The 23,829-nt window shown below is 38.7% G+C and overlaps 1 protein-coding gene across 3 annotated transcripts in view; it reads left to right on the forward strand.

Annotated features, from left to right (window-relative positions):
* AMPH (amphiphysin) overlaps nucleotides 1–23,829 on the forward strand; it is a 273,409-nt gene that overhangs the window by 235,119 nt on the left and 14,461 nt on the right. For all 3 annotated transcript variants that reach the window (XM_077119505.1, XM_077119509.1, XM_077119513.1), the window contains one exon: nucleotides 1,956–2,081. In XM_077119505.1, the coding sequence (XP_076975620.1) occupies nucleotides 1,956–2,081 (126 nt within the window). The remainder of the gene's footprint in view (nucleotides 1–1,955; nucleotides 2,082–23,829) is intronic.

A 23,829-nucleotide genomic window follows, 5' to 3' on the forward strand; every position in this document is an offset into this window, starting at 1 on the left:
ACAAGAATTTTGCATCTGGCAAGACTTTCTTTCAAAAGTTATGGAGCGATTAAGACATTCCCAGATAAAGAAAAGCTGAGGAAGTCCATGACCACTACAAGCAATGCTAATTTTTTTTTAAAATGTACTTTGGTATATTTATTTGACTCATGATTTGAAACTTCTCTTGGCTCCTCATGTGACTTACAATTCCCTTCATAGCCTACTCTGCTTACAGAGGGATAGCATGTGCTAACTAATTTCTTGTTGCTTTATCAAATAAACCTTCATGCCCTCCACTATGTATGTCATCTGATACCAAGCTTCATAGCAAATCATCTTGACTTCTCCATGTGGCAAGTTCATACCCTGAGAGCTTGTGGTATCTGTTTCCTGCTATGAAAACTTGTGATATTAAGAAGATAATTCTTTTTGAACAATAAAAGTGAAGTATTTCTCCATAAGGGACTTGTGAGAGCATATTGGAGTAAATTTCATCTCATTCTTGCTTTAAAATTGGGTCAGACCATCTCTTGAAGGATATAAAAATCCATAAAAATATTGAATCTCTTTGTACTCTGGTCTCTCAAAGTGTCGTTACATTTTATTTTTACCCTCTAGAAAGAAGAGTGGTGATATTATAGTATGCATCACAGATGAAGGATTTGTTCAGGGATACAAGATCTATATGTTGCATATGTATACAACATTGGGTTTTCATTTTCTTTAATCTCAGCATAATTTCTTCTTCATTTCCCTACTAAACTGATTGCTAGAAATTTTTGTTGGAGGGAGAAAGGTAATTAGGGGCTGAACAGGAATTTACAAAGACAATCAGACAGCAGTTATCAGATCTTAGTGGTACTTTTCCGGGAGAGGATCTAGCCTGTTTTTCCCAGCCTGGAAAATGGACTAATGACTTCATAGTGACAGATCGGTGAAAGCAAATGCATTTTAATTCAAAGATTGGGCTGATCCCTTGATGTTTGGGACTATGCATATAAACAAGACCATGGGGTACCTGGTACCCCACGACCAGGTACCCCATGGTCTCTTCCTCAGTCCTTCCAACCAGCACATATGAGCACTCCTAGGATCTCCCATGCTCTCCTCTAAATAACAAAAAGCCCCATTTTGGACTCCCCTATAGATATATGTAAGTGAGTGGCCAAAATGCCGCAGGTAAGTAAAATGAGTGGCCAAGTTGGTAGCACTTTTTTTAACTTCAAAGGAAATGACCTTTCTTGATGCTAATAAAATGAGAACCTCAGTTAGAGTCCATCCACTGACTTTTCAGTTCTATAAAAAGTTTTCAGTTCTATAAAAAGTTCATGATGCCAAATGCAGGAGTTTTTTTTTCCAGCACAAATTTAATGAAATCACTTGCCTATAGGATGACTAAGAAAATCTTTATGTCCAGTGTTCTGTAATGTCATCTGTTAGAAAGAAAGCCATACCTGAAAGAGAATAAATGCTCACCCTATTGGGGAGAAGAAAAGAACTTATTCATGATCTTGCAAGAACAGGGCGCACAAACAAAATGTGGCTGGCGCACCAAGCGATAAAATGCCACAGATTTTTATACCATAAGCTTAGCATGCAGGTCCCTCTCATTTCTCCACTGAGTGGATATTCCATAGGTTACTGCCTATCTGAATAGTCTAACTAATTCAAGTTTTCCGCCAAAGGTTCCCGCTTTTGATTATGCTTTACATTTCAGTGACCCTGACTGTTATTTATTTAAACTTCTTTTTATCTGTATAAGGATTTGGCACTAATTCTAGGCTTGCATCAGAGGCCCTCTCCTTTCCCTGCTGACAAGACCAGTCAGAGCTGTTTTGCAGCCCTTTGTTTAGTTAGTTCCGTTTCTCTCATCCTGCGCCATCCTGTGTGAAAGCTAAACATAATTTTATTCTTTTATCACCTATTCACATGTTGCATCTTTTTCCTCTACCCCATCCCCCCAACAACCAAAGGCTGAATCTGAACAGGCTCCACCCACAGAGCTAAAAGCAGAGGAGCCTTCTGCCGCTGTGACACCTGCCGCTGGGCTGGACACTGGACTGGACACTCAGGCTGAGGAGCCAGTGGAGGAGCCAGTGGTGAGTGCCCCTCCTTCCCACCCTCCATCTGCCTTACCTTCGACAGCCATGGTCTTCTTACCATCTCATCTATCCCCCTCACTCATGCCTCCCTATCTCATCGTCCCATGTACTCTTTGCATCCATGCCTCACATAGCCAGTCAGCTCCATATCTCCTATGACTGCCAGGTTCCTTTCTCAGTGAAACTTCATTCTCTTTCAGTTTTTGAAAGGAAAATATGCATCCAGTAAACTGATCTAACAATCTAGAAAACACTGTCGTGCAGCCAACAGCTTGGCTCTCTAGAAGGAGTGCCTTGATTCTTTCTGAGTCTCTCCCATTCCTGGTAGATTAATGAACATAGTCAGACCTGTTATGCTGTGCTCTTCCTGTAATAGTCCAGATGTTCATTCAGGACCAACCTGAAGGTGATACAGAGGAGGATTAATAACTTAGTTGGTTGCTTCTACCTATTAATTACTTACAACATAGGATTTTGACAGGTTTATTAAGGCCCAATGAGGAACTGAAACCTCACAATTATAAATCCATGAGTCAATAGGGATTCTTATGTATATAATGATTTGCTGGAAACCAAGTCTGGGGTTGGCTCTTATAACAAGGGGGATTTTACGGTTGTGTTTCGGGCTGCGATGGGAAGCTGAGATCTCACTAACTGCAACCTGTGCTCTTGCCTGTTGCCTTGAGCTGTACAACACCCCACATCCACAAATTGGGGTGGGCTCTAAATGGAATAGCGTAGCACCCATGATGGCTGAGAGTAATCCCAAGGAAAATTTACTTTAAAATACCCACGAAGAATGGAAACTATTCTATTTCTAAAATGCAGTAAAAGGTTTCCAAAGAATTTCAATCAGGGTACCATTTAATAAAGCCCTCTAAAAATCTGTACAAATAGGAAAACTGATCTCCTTCTTACCCAAAGTAGCATTGCCTAGATTAGCTAAATAGCTAAATGAAAGTTCATGTCTTTTTAGTTTTGCTCTAGGTCATTTTGGAGAGAAAAGGGTAGGTCATCTGTCAAGTCTGTAGTTTATTAACAGAGCAGAAAAATATATGAAAGGGCAAGACAGTGATGGGAAATGGAATAACTCAAGAAAAATTATCATGTTTTCCATCTACAGATTTAGAGTTAGACCAAATCCTGTAGGGAAAACAAGAAATATGTTCTGCTCGATTGAGTTTCTCCTAGAAGCACTGCTTGCATGGACTTTTGATCAGGAATTGTTGAGGCTTTCTGCTCCAGTGTCCAGGACATGCCTTCCTAATTGCCCCCCCTTAGAGGCAAAGGTGTACTTAACAGTTCTGTACAGAGAGACCATTTTCATTTGCTGTCAGATTGTGATCTGTCCACATTAAGTTTAAGATATTTCAATAATCAAGGGAGGGAAAGATAAAATTTGAATTTTGACTCTTGGTATTATATTTATATCTACCATGTCTTGGGGAATTCATATATATGATTTGTAATCCTTTTAACCAAAGGTAATAGTAAAAATATTTAACAGTATAATACAGGTATCAACCATCACTAAAACAGCTTCCCTAATGTTGGGTAAGGAGATATTTGGCAGAATTTCTTCATTATGCAATTACCTTTCTCCTAAGGCTTATGGATGAGCTTTAGAGAAGCAGCGATTTAGATCCCTTTTGTAGGATAAGACAGTTTGGACAGTGTCATGAAGGATTCACGTACATTCACAGGGGGTGGAGAAACCGCAGCCGTGGAGTTCTCGATCTGAGCCACCCTCTCCAAGTTCAGGAAGCCATCCCATGGACTGAAGAATAATGGTCATAGAGTTCATTCAGAGGGAGCAGCTTATGAACAGTTTAATTTGCCTAAGAATGTTCCTTGAAAGTTTCTAACGTCAATGTTTTAAAAGTTGATATACCTGGAAAAAATAACTTCTTCCCCCTGTCCTCCCTTCTACTCAAGAAAATCACATCCCGCAGAATGTATTTTTATTCTCTCCCAGAGATTCATGGCTTCTTTCTTCTGGACATAGTGATCTAAAACCATAATATTGGGGTTATTTTCTCCTTAAAAAGGCTCCTTCTGTTTCAAGATTTGTGGTATTTGGTTGTGAAACCATAAAATTCCATGTTATATCCCAAGCATTAATTACTAGTCTGGCTGGGGTTTTCATCAGTCACGTTTGAGTTGGCATGACCTTTGGAGGTAATCCTTTCTGCTGCCTAAATGTCACCACACAGTTATTAGTTCAGGTCTTGACAGAATGCATTTCATCCAAGGTGAAATTTGTGGTGGCTTTTTAAAAGAAAGAGGCTAGTGCAATTTCAAAAACAGGAAAGGTTAGCAGTGGTTCACAAAGAAACCTGGGGCTTTCAAGAAAACTTTATTACATTTTTGTTTGTTATTTTATTTCCCACCCAGCCAAAACTGTCTTTAGTTCTTCCCACAGTACCCAATTGCAATAGAATATCTGCAGGATGCATTTTAAAACCAACATTGTTACTTCTCCTTCCCCAGATGTTCCTATGTTAAATACATAAGGAAAACATCCTTTAAGAAAAAAATAATTTCAGTATCTGTTTCAGTATAAATATATGTCAGAGAATTAGCTTAAAAGCTAGGAAAGATGAACAGAAATCCAAATGATACATTCTTTGCTTATAATTCATCATTTATCATGTATGTCGTTTCCTTTCAGAAAATACATTTTTACCCACATTTATTCCACTTTATCACAGAGAGACCACATTTAACTTTCTATTTCTGTCAGTTCATGATATTTTGCTCAAATGATGAAATGAATGAATGCCCTTTTATTCTTATTTTTAATGAAAGAAATGTACTGTAGGACCACAGTGGCTCAGCAGGCAGAATTCTCGCCTGCCATACTGGAGACCCGGGTTCGGTTCCCGGTGCCTGCCCATGCAAAAAAAAAAAAGTACTGTAATGATATTTAAGAATAGCATAGTTTGCAAAACACAAAAATTGCGAAAAGACTGAGGTAAATATGATTTTAGAATTTTGGGAGACTCAAGGAAAATGAAACCCTGAACCATTATTTTGGGGGCTACTTTTGGCTTTGCTATGTATGTGGGTTTTTTATGCAATTTTATTGAGATGTATTCTTTTACCATATAATTATCCAAATGTACAATCATTGGTTCACAGTGTCACCATATAGTTGTGCATTCATCACCACAATAAATTTTTCAACATTTTTAGTACTCCAAAAAAATTAAAATAAGAATAAATTAAAATTTAAAAGCTTAAAATATCCCATACCCTTTACACCCCCTATTATTTATTCTTTGCCCTTATTTTTTACTTACCTGCCCATACACTGGATAAAGGGAGTGTTAGCCACAAGGTTTTCACAGTCACACAGTCACACTGTAAAATCTATATGGTTATACAATTGTCTTCAAGAGTCAGAGCTACTATTGTCTGTTTAGTTGAGCACCATAAGTACATGGAGTCTTGAATAGGGCATGAGATCTTGGTGCAATGCCCCAACACATCCCAGAGTAATTTGGGCAGTAAGTAAAAAAATATGCTCAGGGGACTGGGGAAAAAGGAGGAAATATTCAACTGCCCCATTTGTGGAATTCCTGATATTCTCACAAGCGGTGGGGAAAACCCAATCAATAGGCTGAGCCCTAGATCTTGGGGGTTGCCCCTATAAAACTTTTCCTGCAAAGTAGAAGCTAAGCCTACTGATAATTATACCTAAGGGTCACCCCCAGAGAACCTCTTTTGTTTCCCAGATGTGGCCTTTCTCTAAGCCAATTTGGCAGGTGACCTCTGTGCCCTATGCCCTACATGGCGCATGACTCCCAGGGGTGTAAATCTTCTGGCAATGTAAGACAGGACTCCCAGGATGAGCCAGGACCCAGCATCAGAGATTGAGAAAGCCTTCTTGACCGAAAGTGAGGAGAGAGAAATGTAATGAAATAAAGTTTCAGTGACTGAGAGATTTCAAACAGAGTCGGGAGGTTATCCTGGAGGTTATTCTTATGCATTATATAGATATCCTTTTTAGTTTATGGTGTATTGGAGTGGCTGGAGGGAAGTACCTGAAGTTAGAACTGTGTTCCAGTAGCCTTGATTCTTTTTTTGTATATTTTTATTGAGAAATCTTCACATACATACAGTCTATCCACAGTATACACTCAATAGTACACAATATCACATAGTTGTGTATTCATCACCATGACATTTTTAGAGCATTTGTATCACTCCAGAAAAAAAAAGAAAAAAGAAAATATGCATATATCCCATACTCTTTATCCCTCCCTCTCACTGAACACCAGCATTTCAATATTTTACCCTTTATCTCTATTATTTATTTATTTTTATCTTTATTTTTTTTACTCATCTGTCCATGCCCTAGGAGTCATGGCCCATGTTGCCAGGGAGATTTACACCCTTGGGAGTCATGTCCTCCCTTGGGAGTCATGTATGTTGAGGGTGGGGTGAGTTTACCTGCTGAGTGGCTTAGTGAGAGAGGCTACATCTGAGCAACAAAAGAGGTTCTCTGGGGTGACTCTTAGGCAGACTTATAGTTAGGCTTAGTTTCTTCTCTGCAGGAATAAGTTTCATATGGGCAAGCCAAAGATCAAGGGCTTGGCCTATTAAATTGGTAGTCCCCAAGGCTTATGAGAATATTAGGAATTCCCCAGGTAGGAAAATTTAATTTTCCCCCAGTTCATAAAGGGGGTTTTGCAAATTATTCTCTGCCCAAATTACTCTGGGATGTACCAGGGCATCACATTAACTTGCACAAATCAATAAGATCTCACTTCCTTTTCAAGGTTCTATGTAATTATGGTGTTCGCATAAACTGACCATACAAGTTAAATTAGATAGTGTGCTATCAAAAATATAAATTTTCCATCAAATAATCGTGTCTTCCTTTGGCCTTATATATACATTGATGTTTAAAACACAGTCAATAAAATCCTTTACCCTTTAGTCTCATTTACCTTACTCCTAACCACACCTGCTTCATTCATGTCTCTAATTGAAGTCTGATCTCTTTTTCAGATTTTGAAAAGTTGCTGTATGGGGTAATGCTGATTTTCATAGCCTCAGAAAATTTTCTAGCTACAGTTAGCTACTCTGAGTCTCAAGTGTCACATGGGTTATGTGAGGTATCACACAGATACCCGAAGTTCCAGGAAATGACCAGGTTATACATAAAGAGCTCGGAATCTCAAAGAGCTCGGAATCTCAGAATTTAGAAATAACAAAACCTCTCAGGAATAGATGTGACTGCTGTAAGAGTTTACAATTTAGGAATCTTTACAGTAAGCTTTCTCTTGAAAACCTGTGCTCTTGGATTCAGTTCTCAGAGTTTGCACATTATAGTTAGTCCGTATTAGTGAGGTGTTATAATGTTAGTCTTTTCATTTCTGGCTTATTTTACTGAACTTACTGTCCTCAAGGTCTGTTCACCTAGTTGCATGCCTCACAACTTCATTCCTTGTTGCAGCTGCTCAACAGTCCATTGTATGTATGTATTACAGTTCCCTTTCCAGTCTTCAGTCGATGTACCCTTAGGTCACCACCATCCATTGCAGTTCACTAGTACTGACACCATAAACACCACTGCACAAATGTGTATTTGTGTCTCTGCTCTCCATTTCTCCAAATATACACCTAACTACAGGGTTGCACGATCATACGGCAAACACATCCCTAGCCTCCTGTGAAGCCACCTTGCAATGTTGACATTCAATTGCAAAAACATTCTTATATTTGTACATTTAATCACCATCATGATTGTGGTTTCTAAATGTCTTTTCCCATTGAAGACATCATGATACCTTGGAGAGATGGCTCTTTCCAGGTTTGGAGCAGCAATGGTATAAGATGGGCCTGGAATAGCTTGTTGATCTCAAAAACAGGGAAGCCAATGCTACTGTGGTACTTAAAAGGAAATTGCAGTCACTTTTTTTTCTTTCTTTATCTAACACTTTATTCTGGGAAAACCAGATATCCAATTTACATTTTTTTAAACTTTTTTTTATTGTATAGTGTAACATATGTACAAAGCAAAGAAACAAAAAAGCAGTAGTTTCCAAAGCACTCTTCAAAAAGTGATTATAGGATAGATCCCAGAGTTTGTCATAGGCTACCATATGATCCTCTCAGATTTTTCCTTCTAGCTGCTCCAGAATATGGAGGCTTTTAGAGGGCTTAAATACTTTTTTATCCTTTTTTTGTGTGAATAATAACACATATACAAAAAAGCTATAAATTCCCAAGCACAGCACCACAAGTAGTTGTAGAACATATTTCAGACTTTGACATGGGTTACAATTTCACAATTTTAGGTGCTTACTTCAACTGCTCTAAAATACTGGCGACTAAAATATATCATTTTAATGATTCAGCATTCATATTCATTTGTTAAGTCCCATCTTCTGTGTATAATTCCACTATCACCTTTGATCTTTCCATACCTCTCATTAGGGTTGTTAGGGCTATTGGGCTATTTTTTTTTTCTTTTTACATGGGCAGGAACCGGGAATTGAACCTGGGTCCTCTGGCATGGCAGGCGAGCATTCTTGCCTGCTGAGCCACCGTGGCCAGCCCCTATTGGGCTATTTCAATTCTAAATTTTTCATATTGGAAGGGTCTGTCACTAATATGGGGTAGGGAGATGGAACTATCTGATGTTCTGTAGAGGATGGGCTAGGTTTCAGGACTTATGTGGACCAGGGACCCATCTGGAGGTTGGAGGGTTTCTGTAAAGTTACTCTTGTGCCTGGAACCCTTGTGGAATCATATAAATTGCCCTAGGTGTTCTTTAGGATTGGTTGGAATGGTCCTGGTTGGGGATTGGCAGGTTAGGATAGGTAGCAAGGTCTACCTGAAGCTTACATAAGAGCAGCCTCTCAAATTTATTTGAACGCCCTCTGCCACTGAAACTTTATTACACTTCTTTTCCTCCATTTGGTCAGGATGTAATTGTTGATCCCGCAGTGCCAGGGCTGGATTCATCCCTGGGAGTCCTCTCCCATGTCTCTAGGGACACTTTCACCCCTGGATGCCATGTCCCATGTAGCAGGGAGGGCAATGATTTCACTTGCAGAGTTGGGCTTAGAGAGACTGAGGCCACATCTGACAAACAGAAGAGGTCCTCCAGAAGTAACTTTCAGGCATGCCTGTAGGTAGTCTAAGATTCTCCATTACCTATGTAAGCTTCACAGAGTAAACCTCATGATTGTGGGCATGGCCTATTAATTTGGGTGTCCCTAAAGTTTGACACAGTATCAGTGGATTCCCTGATGGTAAGGTTTAATAGTTCCATAATCTTTCTCCCCTCCCTCAGGGGACTTTGCTGATACTTTTTGATTATCTGGTTAATATATTCTAGGATGATCGAATATATTTGATCTTTCATCTTTTTGACAAAGTGTTTTGAAGTACAGAAGCATTTGATTTTGAGGCGTTCCCATTTATCTAGTTTTTCTTTTGTTGCTTGTGCTTTGGGTGTAAAGTTTAGGAAGCTACCTCCTATTACTAGATCTTAAAGATGTTTCCCTATATTTTCTTCTAGAACCTTTATGGTGCTAGTTCTTATATTTAGTTGTTTGATCCACTTTGAGTTAATTTTTGTGTAGTGTGTAAGATAAGGGTCCTCTTTCATTCTCTTGGCTATTGATATCCAGCTCTTCCATGCCCAATTATTGAAAAGAGTCAATTGCCTTTTATGTATCAATTGAGATGATTGTGTGGTTTTTCTGCTTGATTTATTGATATGGTATAGTACATTAATTGTTTCTTGTGTTAAACCAGTTTTGCAAATCTGGAATAGATACCACTTGGTCATAGTGTATAATTCTTTTAATGTACCTCTGAATTTGATTTGTGAGTATTTTGTTGAGGATTTTTGCATCAGTATTCATTAAAGAGATTAGTTTGTAATTTTCTTTTCTTGTCGTATCTTACATCTGGCTTGGTATTAGGTTGATGTTGGCTTCACGAAATGAGTTAGGTATCTTTCTACCCTCCCCCAGTTCAATTTTTTTTGAAGTTTGAGCAGGGCTGGTACTAATCCTTTTTTTGAACGCTAGATAGAATTCACATGTAAAGCCATCTGGTCCTGGACTTTTCTTTTTGGGGAGCTTTTTGATGACTGATTCAGTTTCTTTACTTGGTTTGGTTTATTGATGTCATCTGTTTCTTCTCAAATACATGTTGGTTGTTCATGCTTTTCTAGGAAGTTGTCCATTTCATCTACATTGTCTAGTTTCTTAGCATATAGTTGCTCATAATATTCTCTCATTATCTCTTTCGTTTCAGTGGATTCAGTACTTATGTCCCCTCATCCAGTTCTGATTATATTTATTTGCATTCTCTCTCTCTCTCTTTCTCTCTCTTTCATCAACCTACCTAAGTGTCCATTGATTTTATTGATATTCTCAAAGAACCAACTTTTGGTTTTCTTGATTCACTCTATTTTTTTTTCATGTTCTCAATTCCATTTATTTCTGTTCTAATCTTTGTTATTTCTTTCCTTCTGTTTGCTTTGGGGTTGGTTTGCTGTTCTTTCTCTAGTTCTTTCAGGGTGAATGTTAATTCTTCAATTTTTTTTTTTTTTTTTTTTTTTTTTTTTTTTTTTTTTTTTTTTAAAGGAAAGACAGAGAGAAGGAAGGAAGGATAGAAGGAAGGAAGGAAGGAAGAAAGGGAAACATTTTTAAACATTTTCTTGTTTTTATTGTATTCTGTTTCTCAATTCTTCAATTTTTGTTCTTTCTTATTTTTTAATGTAGTCATTTAAGGCAGTAAATTTCCCACTCAGCACTGCCATTGCTGCATCCCATAAGTTTTCATATGTTGTGGTTTCATTTTCATTTGCCTTGTGATATTTACTGATTTCTCTTATAATTTCTTCCTTGATTCATTGCTTGTTAAAGAGTTTGTTGTTTAGCCTCTATATATTTGTGAATTTTCCTTCCTTCTAGTTGTTATTGATTTCCAACTTCATTGTATTAAAGATCCGAGAAAGTGTTTTGTATGATTTCAGTCTTTTAAGTTTGTTGAGACTTGCTTTGTGACCCAGTCTGTGGTCTATCCTGGAAAATGATCAATGAGCACGCGAGAAAAATGTTTATCCTGCTATTTTGTGGTGTAATGTTCTACAACTGTCTGTTAAGTCTAGTTCATTTATCATATTATTTAACATCTCTGTTTTCTTAGTGATCCTCTGTCTCGATGTTCTATCCATTGATGAAATATTGAAGCCTCCAACTATTGTTATAGTAGTGTCTGCTCCCTTCAGGGTTGTCAGTGTGTGCCTCATGTATTTGGGTACTGTAGCTCAGTGCATAAATATTTATGATTGTACGTCTTCTTGATGAATTGTCCATTTTATTAATACATTATATCCTTCTTCATCTCTTTTAATTGTTTTACAGTTGAAGTCTAATTAGTCTGCTCTTAGTATAGCTTTTTTCTGGTTGTTATTTGCATGAAATATCTTTTTCTAACCTTTCACTTTCAAACTATTATTGTCCTTGGGTCTAAAGTGAGTCTCTTGTAGACAGTGTATAGATGTGTCCTGTTTTTTAATCCATCTATGTCTGGCCATGTATGTCTTTTGATTAGGGAGTTTAATCCATTAACATTTACTATTATTACTGTAAAGGCAGTAGTTTTGTCTACCACTTTGTCTTTTGGATTTTAAATGTATATCTTATTTTTTCTTTCTCTCTTTTTACCCTTCCTGTAGATTTCATTCCTACATGCTTCTGCAAACCTCTCTCTCCATCTTTTCCTACTGCCTGCAGTGTTCCCTTTAATATTTCTTGTATAGCAGGTCTCTTGTTCACAAACTCTCTCACTGTCTATCTGAAAATATTTTAAACTCTCCCTCACTTTTGAGGGACAGTTTTGCTGGATATAGAATTTTTGGTTGGTGCTTTTTCTTTTCAGTATGTTAAATATACCATACCACTACCTTTTTGCCTCCACGGTTTCTGCTGTGAAATCTGCACATAGTCTTATCAAGCTTGCCTTGTATGTGATAGATAGCTTTTCTCTTTCTGCTTTCAGAATTCTCTCTTTGTCTTTGACTTTGACAAACTGTTTAGTAAGTATCTTGGAGTAGGTCTATTTGGGTTTGTTCTGTTTGGGGTACACTATACTTCTTGGATCTGTAATTTTATGTCTTTCATAAGGGATGGGAAATTTTCAGTGATTATTTCCCCCATTATTCTTTCTGTCCCTTTTCCATTCTCTTCTTCTGGGACACCCATAACATGTATATTCAAGCATTTCATGTTGTTCTTCAATTCCTGAGATCCTACGTGTATTTTTCCATTCTTTCCCCTTCCTATCTACTCTTTTATGTGTAGAATTTCAGGTATCCTGCCCTCTAGTTCACTAATCCTTTCTTCTGCCTCTTCAGATCTGCTATGGTAGGTTTCCATTTTTTTTTCATTTCTTCTATTGTGCCTTTCATTCCTGTAAGTTCTGCCATATGTTTTTCAAACAATAGAGTTTTCCTTTGTTTCACCAAAGTCTTCTTTATATCTTTCATCTATTTTACCACATCTTCCCTCAACTCACTGATGTGATTTTTGACGTGATTTAGCATGTTTGTTGGAGCATCTTAAATTAGTTGTTTCAACTCCTATATCTCATTTCAGATGTCAGCTTTTTCCTTTGGGCCATATCTCTGTTTTTCATAGTTTACCTCATAATTTTTTGCTGATATCTAGGCATCTGATTTCCTTGATTCAATATTTCTGGAGGTTGCTCTTTTACTTAGGGTTTTCCTGTGGGTTAGCTTTGTTCTCTGTTCTTTGGCCTTCAGTTCAACTTATTCTAGACCTCTAGCATAGCTTCTGTTTAACTGATCAGAATTTTTCAGCTCTTATTTTTCTGGTTCTTGTCCTGCTTATATGGAATATATATATATATATATATTTTGAGGCAGGTTTTTCCAGATAAGATTGATTCCAGTCAGATTTTCCCAGACCGGACAAGCCCAAGTCTCAGGAAGAGGGTGTACTCAGTATCACATTTCCCCGAGTATAATGAAGTTCAGCCTTGATCCTATTACTGGAGGCTTTAGGTAGAAGGAGCCATTGGGAGGAGGAGCAATAGAAGCTGGAAGAGAAAGAAAGGACATTGTCACGTGACAGAAAGGCCAAGAAATTCCAAGGATTGCTGGCCAGCCAGAATGGTACCAACCCAGGAGGAAGTAAGCCTTCTCATCTCGGAAATTGGGAGCCAATAAATTCCCGTTGTTAAGTCAAAAAACAAGCAAACAAACAAGCAAAAAATTTCCCTGAGTATGAGTCCCAGAAGTTATCAGACTTTTCTGTAAAGCCTCCCGACTTGTGCTTTTCCTTTCTTGGCCAGCAGGTGGAGCTTATCAGTCCACAGTCCCCACTGGCCTAGGTGAGGCAGTGCCTTTAATTGTCAGTAGTCCCCGTTCCTGCCAAGGGCATGGTTGAGACAGAGGCTGAGGTAGAAGTTAGGCTTAAGTTGTTTCTGTTTTCCAGCCCCTGGGGTGTGAGTTCTCTGAAGGAGATCTGCCACTTGAACTGAGCCTCACCCCCCACCCCACCTTTTCTTGGGGAAAACATGCCATTTATGGAATTATCTACTCCATTTGATTGGTCACTTTGTCTCTCAGACCTGTCATAATGCCTCCCTTGTCTGGGTCCCATGGACAATTGAAAATTTATCTAATGAGCTACTTAGAATAGGTTTAAAGAAAGTAAAAAAATAAATCAGTTTTCGGAGCCTATCTCCAGGCCCCAAGGTTTGCCAGTCAAGGCCAGAGTTGGTATCCAGTGCTCTGTGTCGCCCTTCTTGGGGCACAGCCCCTCTCCAGTACTCTGAGCTCAGCTGACTCCAAAAGACTCCATCTTTATTCTGTTTTAATTTTATTTTTTTTCACCAGCCTTGCTTGCTCTCTGCCAGGAGATACCTCAGAGTTTCTTTCCTGCTTGTTCTGGGTTCATCTGTGCTCAGAGCTTGTATTCAGCAGTCCAAATGTGTTAATTAAAACAGCTATTTATTAATTTATTTGTTAAATAAAACAGTGGAGCTTGGCTAAGCTATTTTCCCTTGCTCCCAGTGGAGACTGCTTAAAGACATATCTTTTAGGAAATTATCTCATCTGACTAGTTACTTTGTCTCTTACACATACCTTAATTACACCCTTGCCTCAGACAGTTCTGAAGCTCTATCTAATGGGCTGTTAAAAAAATTTAAAAAGAATGGGGAAAAAAGTCCTTTTCAAAGCCAGCCCCCAGCCCCCTAACCTTGCCAATCAAGAGCCCGAGTTGGTACCCAGCTCCATGTGCCCATTTTATTGGGACCCAATCCTTCCCCAGTATTCTGAGCTTGTCCAACTACAAAAGCCTCTTATTTTCTTTTTCCATCAGCCCTGCCTCATCCCCGCCAGGAGAATCCTTCCCATTCCTTGTGTGCTTGGCCCAGGTTTATCTGTGTTCAGGGCTTGTGTTGAACAGTCCATGTTTGTTAATTAATTCCACAGTTGGCGCTTGGTTGAGCTACCTTCCTTGCTCCTGGTAGAGAGAGCTTCTGTTTCCCACCAGGAAGAGAACCAAGCCATCCTGCTGTGCCAGTGGGGGAAGTGTGTCAGCCTTCACTGCTTAAGAGACTTAAATTCTGCATTGTGATCTCAGCCATACCACCCATTTCAGACTGGTGTAAGATGTGTATCCAGTCATGGAAATCCCACAGACAGTTGTTCTGGAGAGTTCCTGGCTATTTATTAACTGCCCTTAGAAGAGTTGTTAATTTAGATTAACAAATATACGCATATCAAAAACTCCAGACTATATGAACTTCATCTTTCTGTCTGCTTGAATCGGATACTTGTGCTCATTTTTTTATTTCCTTGACAAATATTTTTGAGTCTCTTGTAAGTATCAGGCCCTGTTCTGGGCTTGGGGATATAGTGATATATAGATAAGACTTCTGCCTCACAGTTCTCACAGACTAGTAGTTGAGACCACGTTTATACAGTGGATTGGGGTATTCTTCTGTGACAGTCTTGTGCATGGGAAACACTACATTACCTCATGATGTGATCTCCCAACATGTCAAAGGATGGCAGTGGATTATCAGAGGAAGTCAGGGGAGCTTAATTTATTATCTGTTCATTAATGTAGAATTATCTCCCAACTCTAAATGCTCACATTAAAGCATGTCTTATATTAAATTGTCATGAAGCACATTTTTTTAATTGAGAGTCTTGTGCCTTTTTGCCTTTCTCAGAAACAAAGCATAGAAATGCTTTTTTTCTCTTTGATTGCATTCCTATTGGCAACTAATTACATTATCAACCCCACAAACCAACAAGTGGTTCTTGAGTCTCTTTTGTCCCACAGTGTCCAGCACAGAGAAGGGCATGTAATAGATGCCCAGTAAATTCTGATTCATTGGTTTGTTAATTGATTTCTTGTTAACTGTAGTCTATGCTCCTGAAGGGGATTATGGCTTGATCTCATAAAAGTTTAAATATTTATATGGTAATATTGTTTATTTTTGTTTTCATTCAGATAATTTACTTTTTATATTTAGAAAAAGTAAGCTATTTACCATGATCCAAAGCAGTGCCAGTGTTCTCATTCTGTTCCACTATAGCGCCATGACATCTGAGCCCCAATTATCTCAAATATAATTTGTATTTAATATTAATGACCTCAGATGCTCCCTATAATAGCTAAGAAATGGCTTTAGTTCATCATCTGGCTCAGACAGTTCTCTGTCAATGAAAGATGATATCAGATTATTGTCATTGTCATCAATAAGAGCAACTTCCTTCAAGATAAGCAGAAGGTGATGAATTCTGGACTCTGGGAAGGAGAAGGCAGCACATACAGAAGATAACCACCTTCTTTTTCAATTTTACCTAGTATCAGAAATCTAAGGGACTCAATCTCCTTTAGGTTCCCATCAGCACAAATTTCCTCTTGGTCCTAAAGCAGCTGACATCCCGTCCAAATTCACTGTACTCTCTAAGAGGGCTTTCTCTTCTAGTGACCTTCATCCTGGATCCACTGGATAGGGAATTTTTCTGCCTTCACCGCCAGGGAGATGTGGACATTCAGAGAGGTGGCAATGACCTCTCGGCCATGCCCTCCTTCAAGGTGATTCTAGAGAAAAGAAAAAGCTGATTAGCTCCAAGTGCATCAGCTGACCAAATGGCTGGCCTTGGATCTTTCTCTCTACCACTGCACCAGGTCACCGGGAAAAGATGAAGTTAGCCAAGAAGAAAACAAAGATAAAAGACAACAATGGACAACTTCCACACCTCACAGAGAAGGTTGTCTTGGTTTATAAGTTTCCAGCTCTGGAAAATGAGGGCAATTCTTTATTGATATGAGGACAGCATTAAGTATTCATTAACCATTTACCACCTGCCCAGTGGCAGCTTGTACCCACCATCTCCCCTGCCTTTTAGGAGTTCATATTCCCAGGCCCCTTTCTGGAAAAAGCTCAATTGGGAATTTTGTAAGGTGTTTATTTATTCAGTGTTATTTTAATTATATGTGACTATGAACTTCAGGATTGAGATTGTTTTTCCACTCTCCAGCAGCCCATTGGTGCTAGGATTTTTAAATACTACTTTTGGTATGTACTTTTCTTCATATACTTAATCTGGTGCTTTAGCTTGATGTCTTTAACATAGCTTTGGTTGTAATTAAGTCAGAGGAAAACACTTTCTCTTCTCTTTTCAGTGCATATGAGACTAATCCATAAGCTTCTCTTGACGCCATTCCTGGCTATTGCCACAATTTGGAAACTAGTCTAAAACCAGACCCATTCAAGTGCTAAAAGGACAATTCTATTTGGAAAACACCCCTTCCATCAACATGATGCCCATTCCTACGCCATATAGTCCGTATATAGACCTGGAAGATTTGTCCTCCTGGCTCAGCTCTCTCATTCTACCCATTTGTTCAGCTCATGGATAGTAGGGAACTGAATGTACAGACCAGGATGCCTTGCAGTTCCACTTTCATTTGATGCACATCCTTGTTCTGTCCATCCCTTCAACACATCCAGGGTAGAAAGACCCATTCCACGGACATTAGTCCTCCATGGACATGAGATGGAGCTGAGTATGATCAGGAAAAAATGACTGATTTGAAGTCAGAAAGCCCTTCCTGTTCCCTGGCAGATGTCTCTATGTCAACATAGTCACAGGCAGCTAAATGCTGCCGTTTGAAAATTAGGGTGTGTGGCCTGAAGTGCAAAGACAAAGGAATAAGATGCCAAGAAACTTAAGATATAGTAAATAGGGGCCATATCATAATAACAGATACTACCGAGTGACAGCATTTTACACGTATATCTCACAGCAATCCCATTAAATACCCCCCAATGATAGGTCTAATACTCCCATTTTATAGATCAGGAAAACTGAGGTGCAGGAATATTTAGTGGTTCGATTGAGATTATACATCCAGAAAAATAATGGCATGGAATTCAAATCCTGGAATTTTAATCCATAAATCTCCATCTGTTGACAAGATCCCATGTCTTAAAAAGAGCAGGTTTTATATACATCTGTTTATCGACTAATTTCGTATCACATCAGTTAAGGCCATTGAGATTCGCTAAGGGCTGAATCTCTCCATAATGACACCAGGACTTCCCACAACTAATGCTTAGACTTGATGACGTGCCTTGGTTTGTAGCTGCAGAGGCAAAGGGAGACAGAAACTCTTGTGTAGCCTCAACATTGAACTCCTAGAGGCAGTGTGTGTCTTAACCCCCTATTTGGACTGTAGAGTGAGTACTTTCAGTTTAGGATTATGCTGTATTGTACATTTGGAATCTGGAAAACTGGCTCCATGGCTGAGCAGAGAGGTGGCCTCACACAAATCCTTTTATCCCTCTTTGCCTCAAAGTTTTCTCATTGCTGCTTTAAAAGAGTCGGACTTACTAAGTCAAAGTTCTCTTCCTTCTCTCAAAAATCTATAACGTCTTCCTTAAAAAAAAATGAAGGGGTTTCTGTGTTCTTTATGCTTAAGAGCATTCTTTGTTTCTGGTTTCCATTCAGCTTCCACTTGCTAGGCAATTTGGTGACAGAAGCATCATGGAGTCCATTTTACTCACCAAGGACACAGACTGTTCAATGACTGGGAAATGAGAGGGTTGGCAGTTGGGTCTTCCAGTGGATCCAGGCCCTCACTGCCGTCTGACTGTATCCCAGGTTGCCCACTGCAGTGCCTGTGGTGTTTGGCAGGGTGAGGGTTAGGAGTTTGGCCAACAGAGCATTATGCAATTTAGGGGAGTTGAAGATCGTCAAATTCCTGGTTTAGTCTCTGGGACTGTCTGACAGCCCCCTCTGCATTCTGCTGACCCCAACCTGGGCCCACTCACTGGAAGGCCGTTTGAGCAGCAGTTGGAAATGCTACTTATCGTTCAGAGATAACGCAGCCAAAGTAAGACGTTTATTGAGCTGTAAAGGCATTTTCCCTATGCAACCTCTTTAACGAACTATTTGTAGCCCCCGTGGATGCCATCCATCATGGCTACACCAGAAATTAGTGCTTGCTCATCTCCCTATCTGAGTGTTTCTAATGTGTGATATTAACCTTCTTCAAAAGATAAATCTACTTTTCCTATTCTCTCTTCCTATACACGTTGCAAATAAATCTTTAAAGCTTTAATGATATCGTTATTGGATATTCTGCCTGGACTTTATAGACCAAATTAGCTAAAACTACATTAACTTTGGCATTTCTGAAGAACACCTTAATTTTAGGAGAAAGTTGTATTGCTAATGCGAACAGCTGTTGCCATGGCAACACAGCTGCCAGCAACCTAGTCGCACAGGGACCTGCTGCTGAGGGTTTATGACAGCACTGCAGGCAATACTAGGAGAGTAGATTGAAAAAGATGATTGAGATGAAGGTCAAGGCAGGGAAAAAAACCACTAAACTCCTTTATTAGAAAGGAAACACAAAGATATGTCAAATGAAGTTAACAATCCCAGGTGCTATCTTTGAAGGGAACAATCACTGGGGACCCAATATCCCAAATGAGAGCTCTCCTGCCCCCACAGTCATGCCAGAAGGAGATTGTGACCTGCGGTGTTGCAAGCACAGATCTTGTGGAGTGGACTGCCAGCATCCACTAGTGGCGGTACAGGAATCTTCTCTTTGGGGGCCATGTTGATGTTTTGTTGACCCTGGCTGCTTTTGTTCCCCCCCCACCCTGGACTTTTCTTGAAAATGAATCCTGAAGAAAATTCTGTATTTTCATACAAGCATCAGGAAATTCATATAAGTCAAGAGCTCAAGTTGGATCCAGAATAAGGGATGGTCAGAAAAAGGCAACAGTTACCTGTAGCCAGAATTCCCATGGTGACCTTTCCTTGCCTTGTTTGCTCCCCTGGGAGTTTACACAGTGTGGCCCAGAGGCACTCAGTGCTTACTTCAGCTCCCACGGGGAATGACTGGATGAGTCAGAACTAGAACTCGGATCTCCAGCTCCATGCCCAGTGCCTCTCCCACCCCATCGCACTCATTTGTAGAATAAGAACAATGTGCTAGATGAGTCTCCAAGCCCTTCCAGCTTTGGGATCCTGTTACTCTCTCGCTTTTGAACTTAGCTAAGAACCGCCAAGTATCCAATCTCTAAATATTCTCAGTTATAACTTTGAAGTGCACAGAACAAATATACATGAAGATCCGATGGTCTTCCTTTCTGTATTCCCATTCCATACCTTTCTTTCTAAAAAAAAAAAAAGAAATCTACAGGACTGTTGGCAAGAATAATGCAGAGAAATTCCATCCAACCAGCCAACCTCTTTTTGCTATCTCTTTATCACAAAATTTCTGTTGATGGACTTTACGAAGTGTTTGATTAGGGGCCCAGATAGTACATGAAGTAAAGAGAAATTTTATTTATAATCTATATATCTCATTTTAAAGAGTGGCATTCAAGGGGTGACTGCACTGGCTGTTTATAAGAACACACTTAAATTCTTTGTCAAACATCCTTCGCTTAGGAGGTGTCAGTGTGAACCCGTGGACCTCTCAGAATCAGTGTGGTGCTCTCTGATGCAAGAGAAGTCTCTGATATGAGATGGTGTGAAAAAAAAACACAAAATTTACAGTTAGAAATACCTGTATTCTAATTCTGGCTTACTATTTGGGTGAGTTCAACTCTAAGCATTAATTGACTTGTCTAGAAAATGAGGGTTGCTATGAGAATACTACATAATAAACATAAAACACCTGAAATAGTACCTGGAAATTTATAGATTGGCTGTAAATGTTGGTTCGCCACATAGGTAACAGAATGTGTATTTACTAAGATTGCCAAGCAGAAGCCTGCACATGGATCAAAATTATTATTTTCTGTGTGGAGGTAAATTGGTAAGACTAGAATTTTGTGACTTTTCAATCGCGTCTCCACCAAGAGCAGATATAAGGAAGATGGGTGCACTCTCACTCTAGTAGAAAGCATCTTATAGGCATGAAAGGAAATCACTGGGCTAAAATTTAAAAATATATCTCTTAGATTCTTTACTTACCATTGTATTACTTACTTCAGGAGCATTTTAATATGGATAAATGGATACCAGTATTTTAATATGGATAAAATGGATACAATCCATTTTCAGGAGTACCTAAATGAAAAATATATCAGAAACTGAGAGCAATAAAAATACATCACAATGTGAAAAATTATATGTCACCATTAACATTGTTTTTTCATTTTAATGCTCTTTATACTTAAATATACAAAGAGAGTCAACATTTCAATAATACTGGATTCTAGAAATTGTGGCCAATAATCTGCCAGAATCCAGGAGAATTTTCCACAAAGCAAAGCCTGCATGGACACTTAAGGCAGGACAGCTGAGCCAGGTGTTAAAAAAATATGTGGTATTTCCGTCCATCCCCAGCCGAGAGAGACAGTGATTAGCATATAGGCCCCATGACTACAGATGCTTCTTTCAAAGGCATCCAGGCCTTTTTGAACCTGCTGCTATTCATACCAGTACATATTTTTACATATATATTTGGGGGCTTCAAGACAGACGGCTGTGTGTAGAAATGTGATAAATCCTTCTGAAAAGGACATCTGAGAGTCCCCAGATGGTGAATAAAATGGAACAAGGGAAGCCCACCATGTCTGCTGGGAAAAGCCTAGAGAGATTTAACCCAATTTGAGGTATATTCAATAAATACATTAAAAAGTAGTATAGGACCTGTAGAACAACACAGAAGAAGGGGGAAATGATGTTCTAGATATTCTAGATTCAGAGTTAAAATTTCATTAAAGAACAACAAAAATTTACCCAAAGTACAAAAACAATTTTTAAATATCTTTCCTGTTTTGCTGGCAGAATTCATGATGACCCTGATTATGTGAAATAAAAGACTGAAGATGAGATGTAAGGCAGTCACACTTAGATGAAAGGAGAGTTGTTTCTGAGGCAGATGGAAAGGGAACTCAATGAAGTAAGAAAAGATTTGAAGGAGAAGAAATGTAATGTTGTAATTAAAATCTACATAAGAAGTAGTAACAGAAGCAACAGTGTAGAGAATTGATTTGGTGATAATGTGGGCAAGCTGGAGTTGCTCTCCCAACACATGGAGGTAAAACACAAGCAGAGGTGGTAGATTTGGGGACTAAAGAGTGAAGGTACAACTCATGGATAATTGCTAGCTCTATAGAAGAGACTTTTGGAGGCTGGAGTAGAAGCAATAATCACTAGTATAACAGAAGAAAACATGCTTGAGCTAAAGTTTTCTTAGTTGAAGAAATGTCTGCATGCAGGTCATAGGAAATCACCATTAAAAAGTGAAATTAATAAGGAAAGAAAAGCAACTAAATTCATCCTTTAAAATTTTCAAAGTTGAAGTTCTGAAGCGTCTAGATTTAAAAAGCAATATGCACTGCAAAAGAACAATTAGGTAGGCCTCATAACTTTTCCTTCACAAATACAAAAGGTCAGAAGCCCTTAGAACAGCTAACAGATTCTGAGAGAAAAAAAAACACATTATAGTAATTCTACCCCAAGTTAGTAGGCATTCATATATGAAAGAAGCAGAAAGGCATTTTCAAATATATAAGGGCTATAGCATTCCTATAAAACTCTTGTAAGACACTTTATGAAGATATATTGCAGTCAGTGAAAAGATGAATTAAAAATTCAATGGATAGATGTGTAATAAACCAAATATAGCAGCATGTCAGTTGAAGAGCCTAGGTGGTGGGTGCTTGAAATAAAATAAATCATTAAGTAGATAAATCAATAAAAGTATTACATAGCCAGTGATATAGTATTTTCTAAGAAACATCCATGTTTTGCTAAATCAATGAATAAATAAATTGAACCCCGTGTGCATAGAAAAACGAATACAATTCAGTAAATCAGAATGTCACCATGGGCTATTTTTTTTCAATCTGTGCTATCCATTTATTAAATCAGAAAAATACCCATTTTCAGTTAAAATATCCTTTATTTTCAGTTAAGATAATTATAACTGTGAGTATAGATTCCATGAGTATGGAATCTCATATGGGGTAAAAAGACAAAATATCTTCAGACTGCTGACATAATTAGTAAGTTGCTTTTCAGACATTAAGAGCTAACATTATAAGAAAGCAAACAGTGACTGTGATGCCTGGTTGATTACAAATTCTCCTGCAGCCTGCCACTCCGCTTACTCATCTGAGCTCTCAGTCATCCAGTTGTGTTTCCCTGCTTTGCAGGTTTGATACTTAGCCAGCATTTGCTTTGCACTCATTTTATTCATTCCACTTCCAGAATATTTACAGATGCAATTACTGGTTTTAAAGTACCCTGATGTGAATGCCACAATCAAATGTTGAGGTAGAAGATAAGAAAGCTTCAAGGTATGTTAGTGTAATGAAGCAGGAGCCCCAGCTCCCAAGAAGGGCTCCGTGTAGGTGCCTGTGTTTCCTACGTGATTAATGCACTAATTAGCAATAGACAAGGTGCTTGGGACTCGTGGACCCTGTGGGAAGTAACCAGCATGTGCCTGAGGTCAGGGAAAACTAGTTTTAGTCTCTCTTTGCATTAGATATTTCCCATCATAAATAAATTTGACCAACAAACAGTACAGTTTGCCTGAATATAGGATATAATATCTCTCTTAACATTTGGATTGAAGAGAAAAAGTTAATGGCATTGAATATCAAAGACTTGCCACACTCTCAGTCATCTAGTCTCCCTATGCAACACTTTTTAAAAAGCTAACAGCAGTCATTCATCATTGTGTTTTATCCTAGAAAACGTAACATCTACTGTAACATTCAGAGTTTAGGAAATGCTTCTCACTTCCTAATCCACAAAGAGCTAACAAATTGGAATACCTAAAAATAATCATAAAAAGAGGAACAAGTCTTGCACTGAAAATCTTTTCAGCCTTTCCTTGATTTCATCCGGAGCTAACACCTAATTTGAGCAAATGGGTTCCTATTTTCCATTGCATGTTCATGTATTACTGCAGCAGATAAATATGCATTGAAAATACATTGGTAAGATCCAAGCATGCGGATCAAGTTCCAGACATAAAGGGAAGATTGGGGTACTGCTCCCCACAGACCCATCCCGTAAACAAGGGGAGATGTAAAACCAAAGTGTGGATTAAGCAGTGGCTAGGGAAATAGTAGTGTATTACTAATGAACTCAGAGAAGGATCTAGGAGTGGTATTTTTCCTCCCTTCTCTGCAGAAAGTTATTTAAATTGTTTGACTTTTTATCTCTACAATCAAGTGAAAA

This window comes from Tamandua tetradactyla, chromosome 1 (assembly GCF_023851605.1).
Source record: "Tamandua tetradactyla isolate mTamTet1 chromosome 1, mTamTet1.pri, whole genome shotgun sequence".
NCBI lineage: Eukaryota > Metazoa > Chordata > Mammalia > Pilosa > Myrmecophagidae > Tamandua > Tamandua tetradactyla.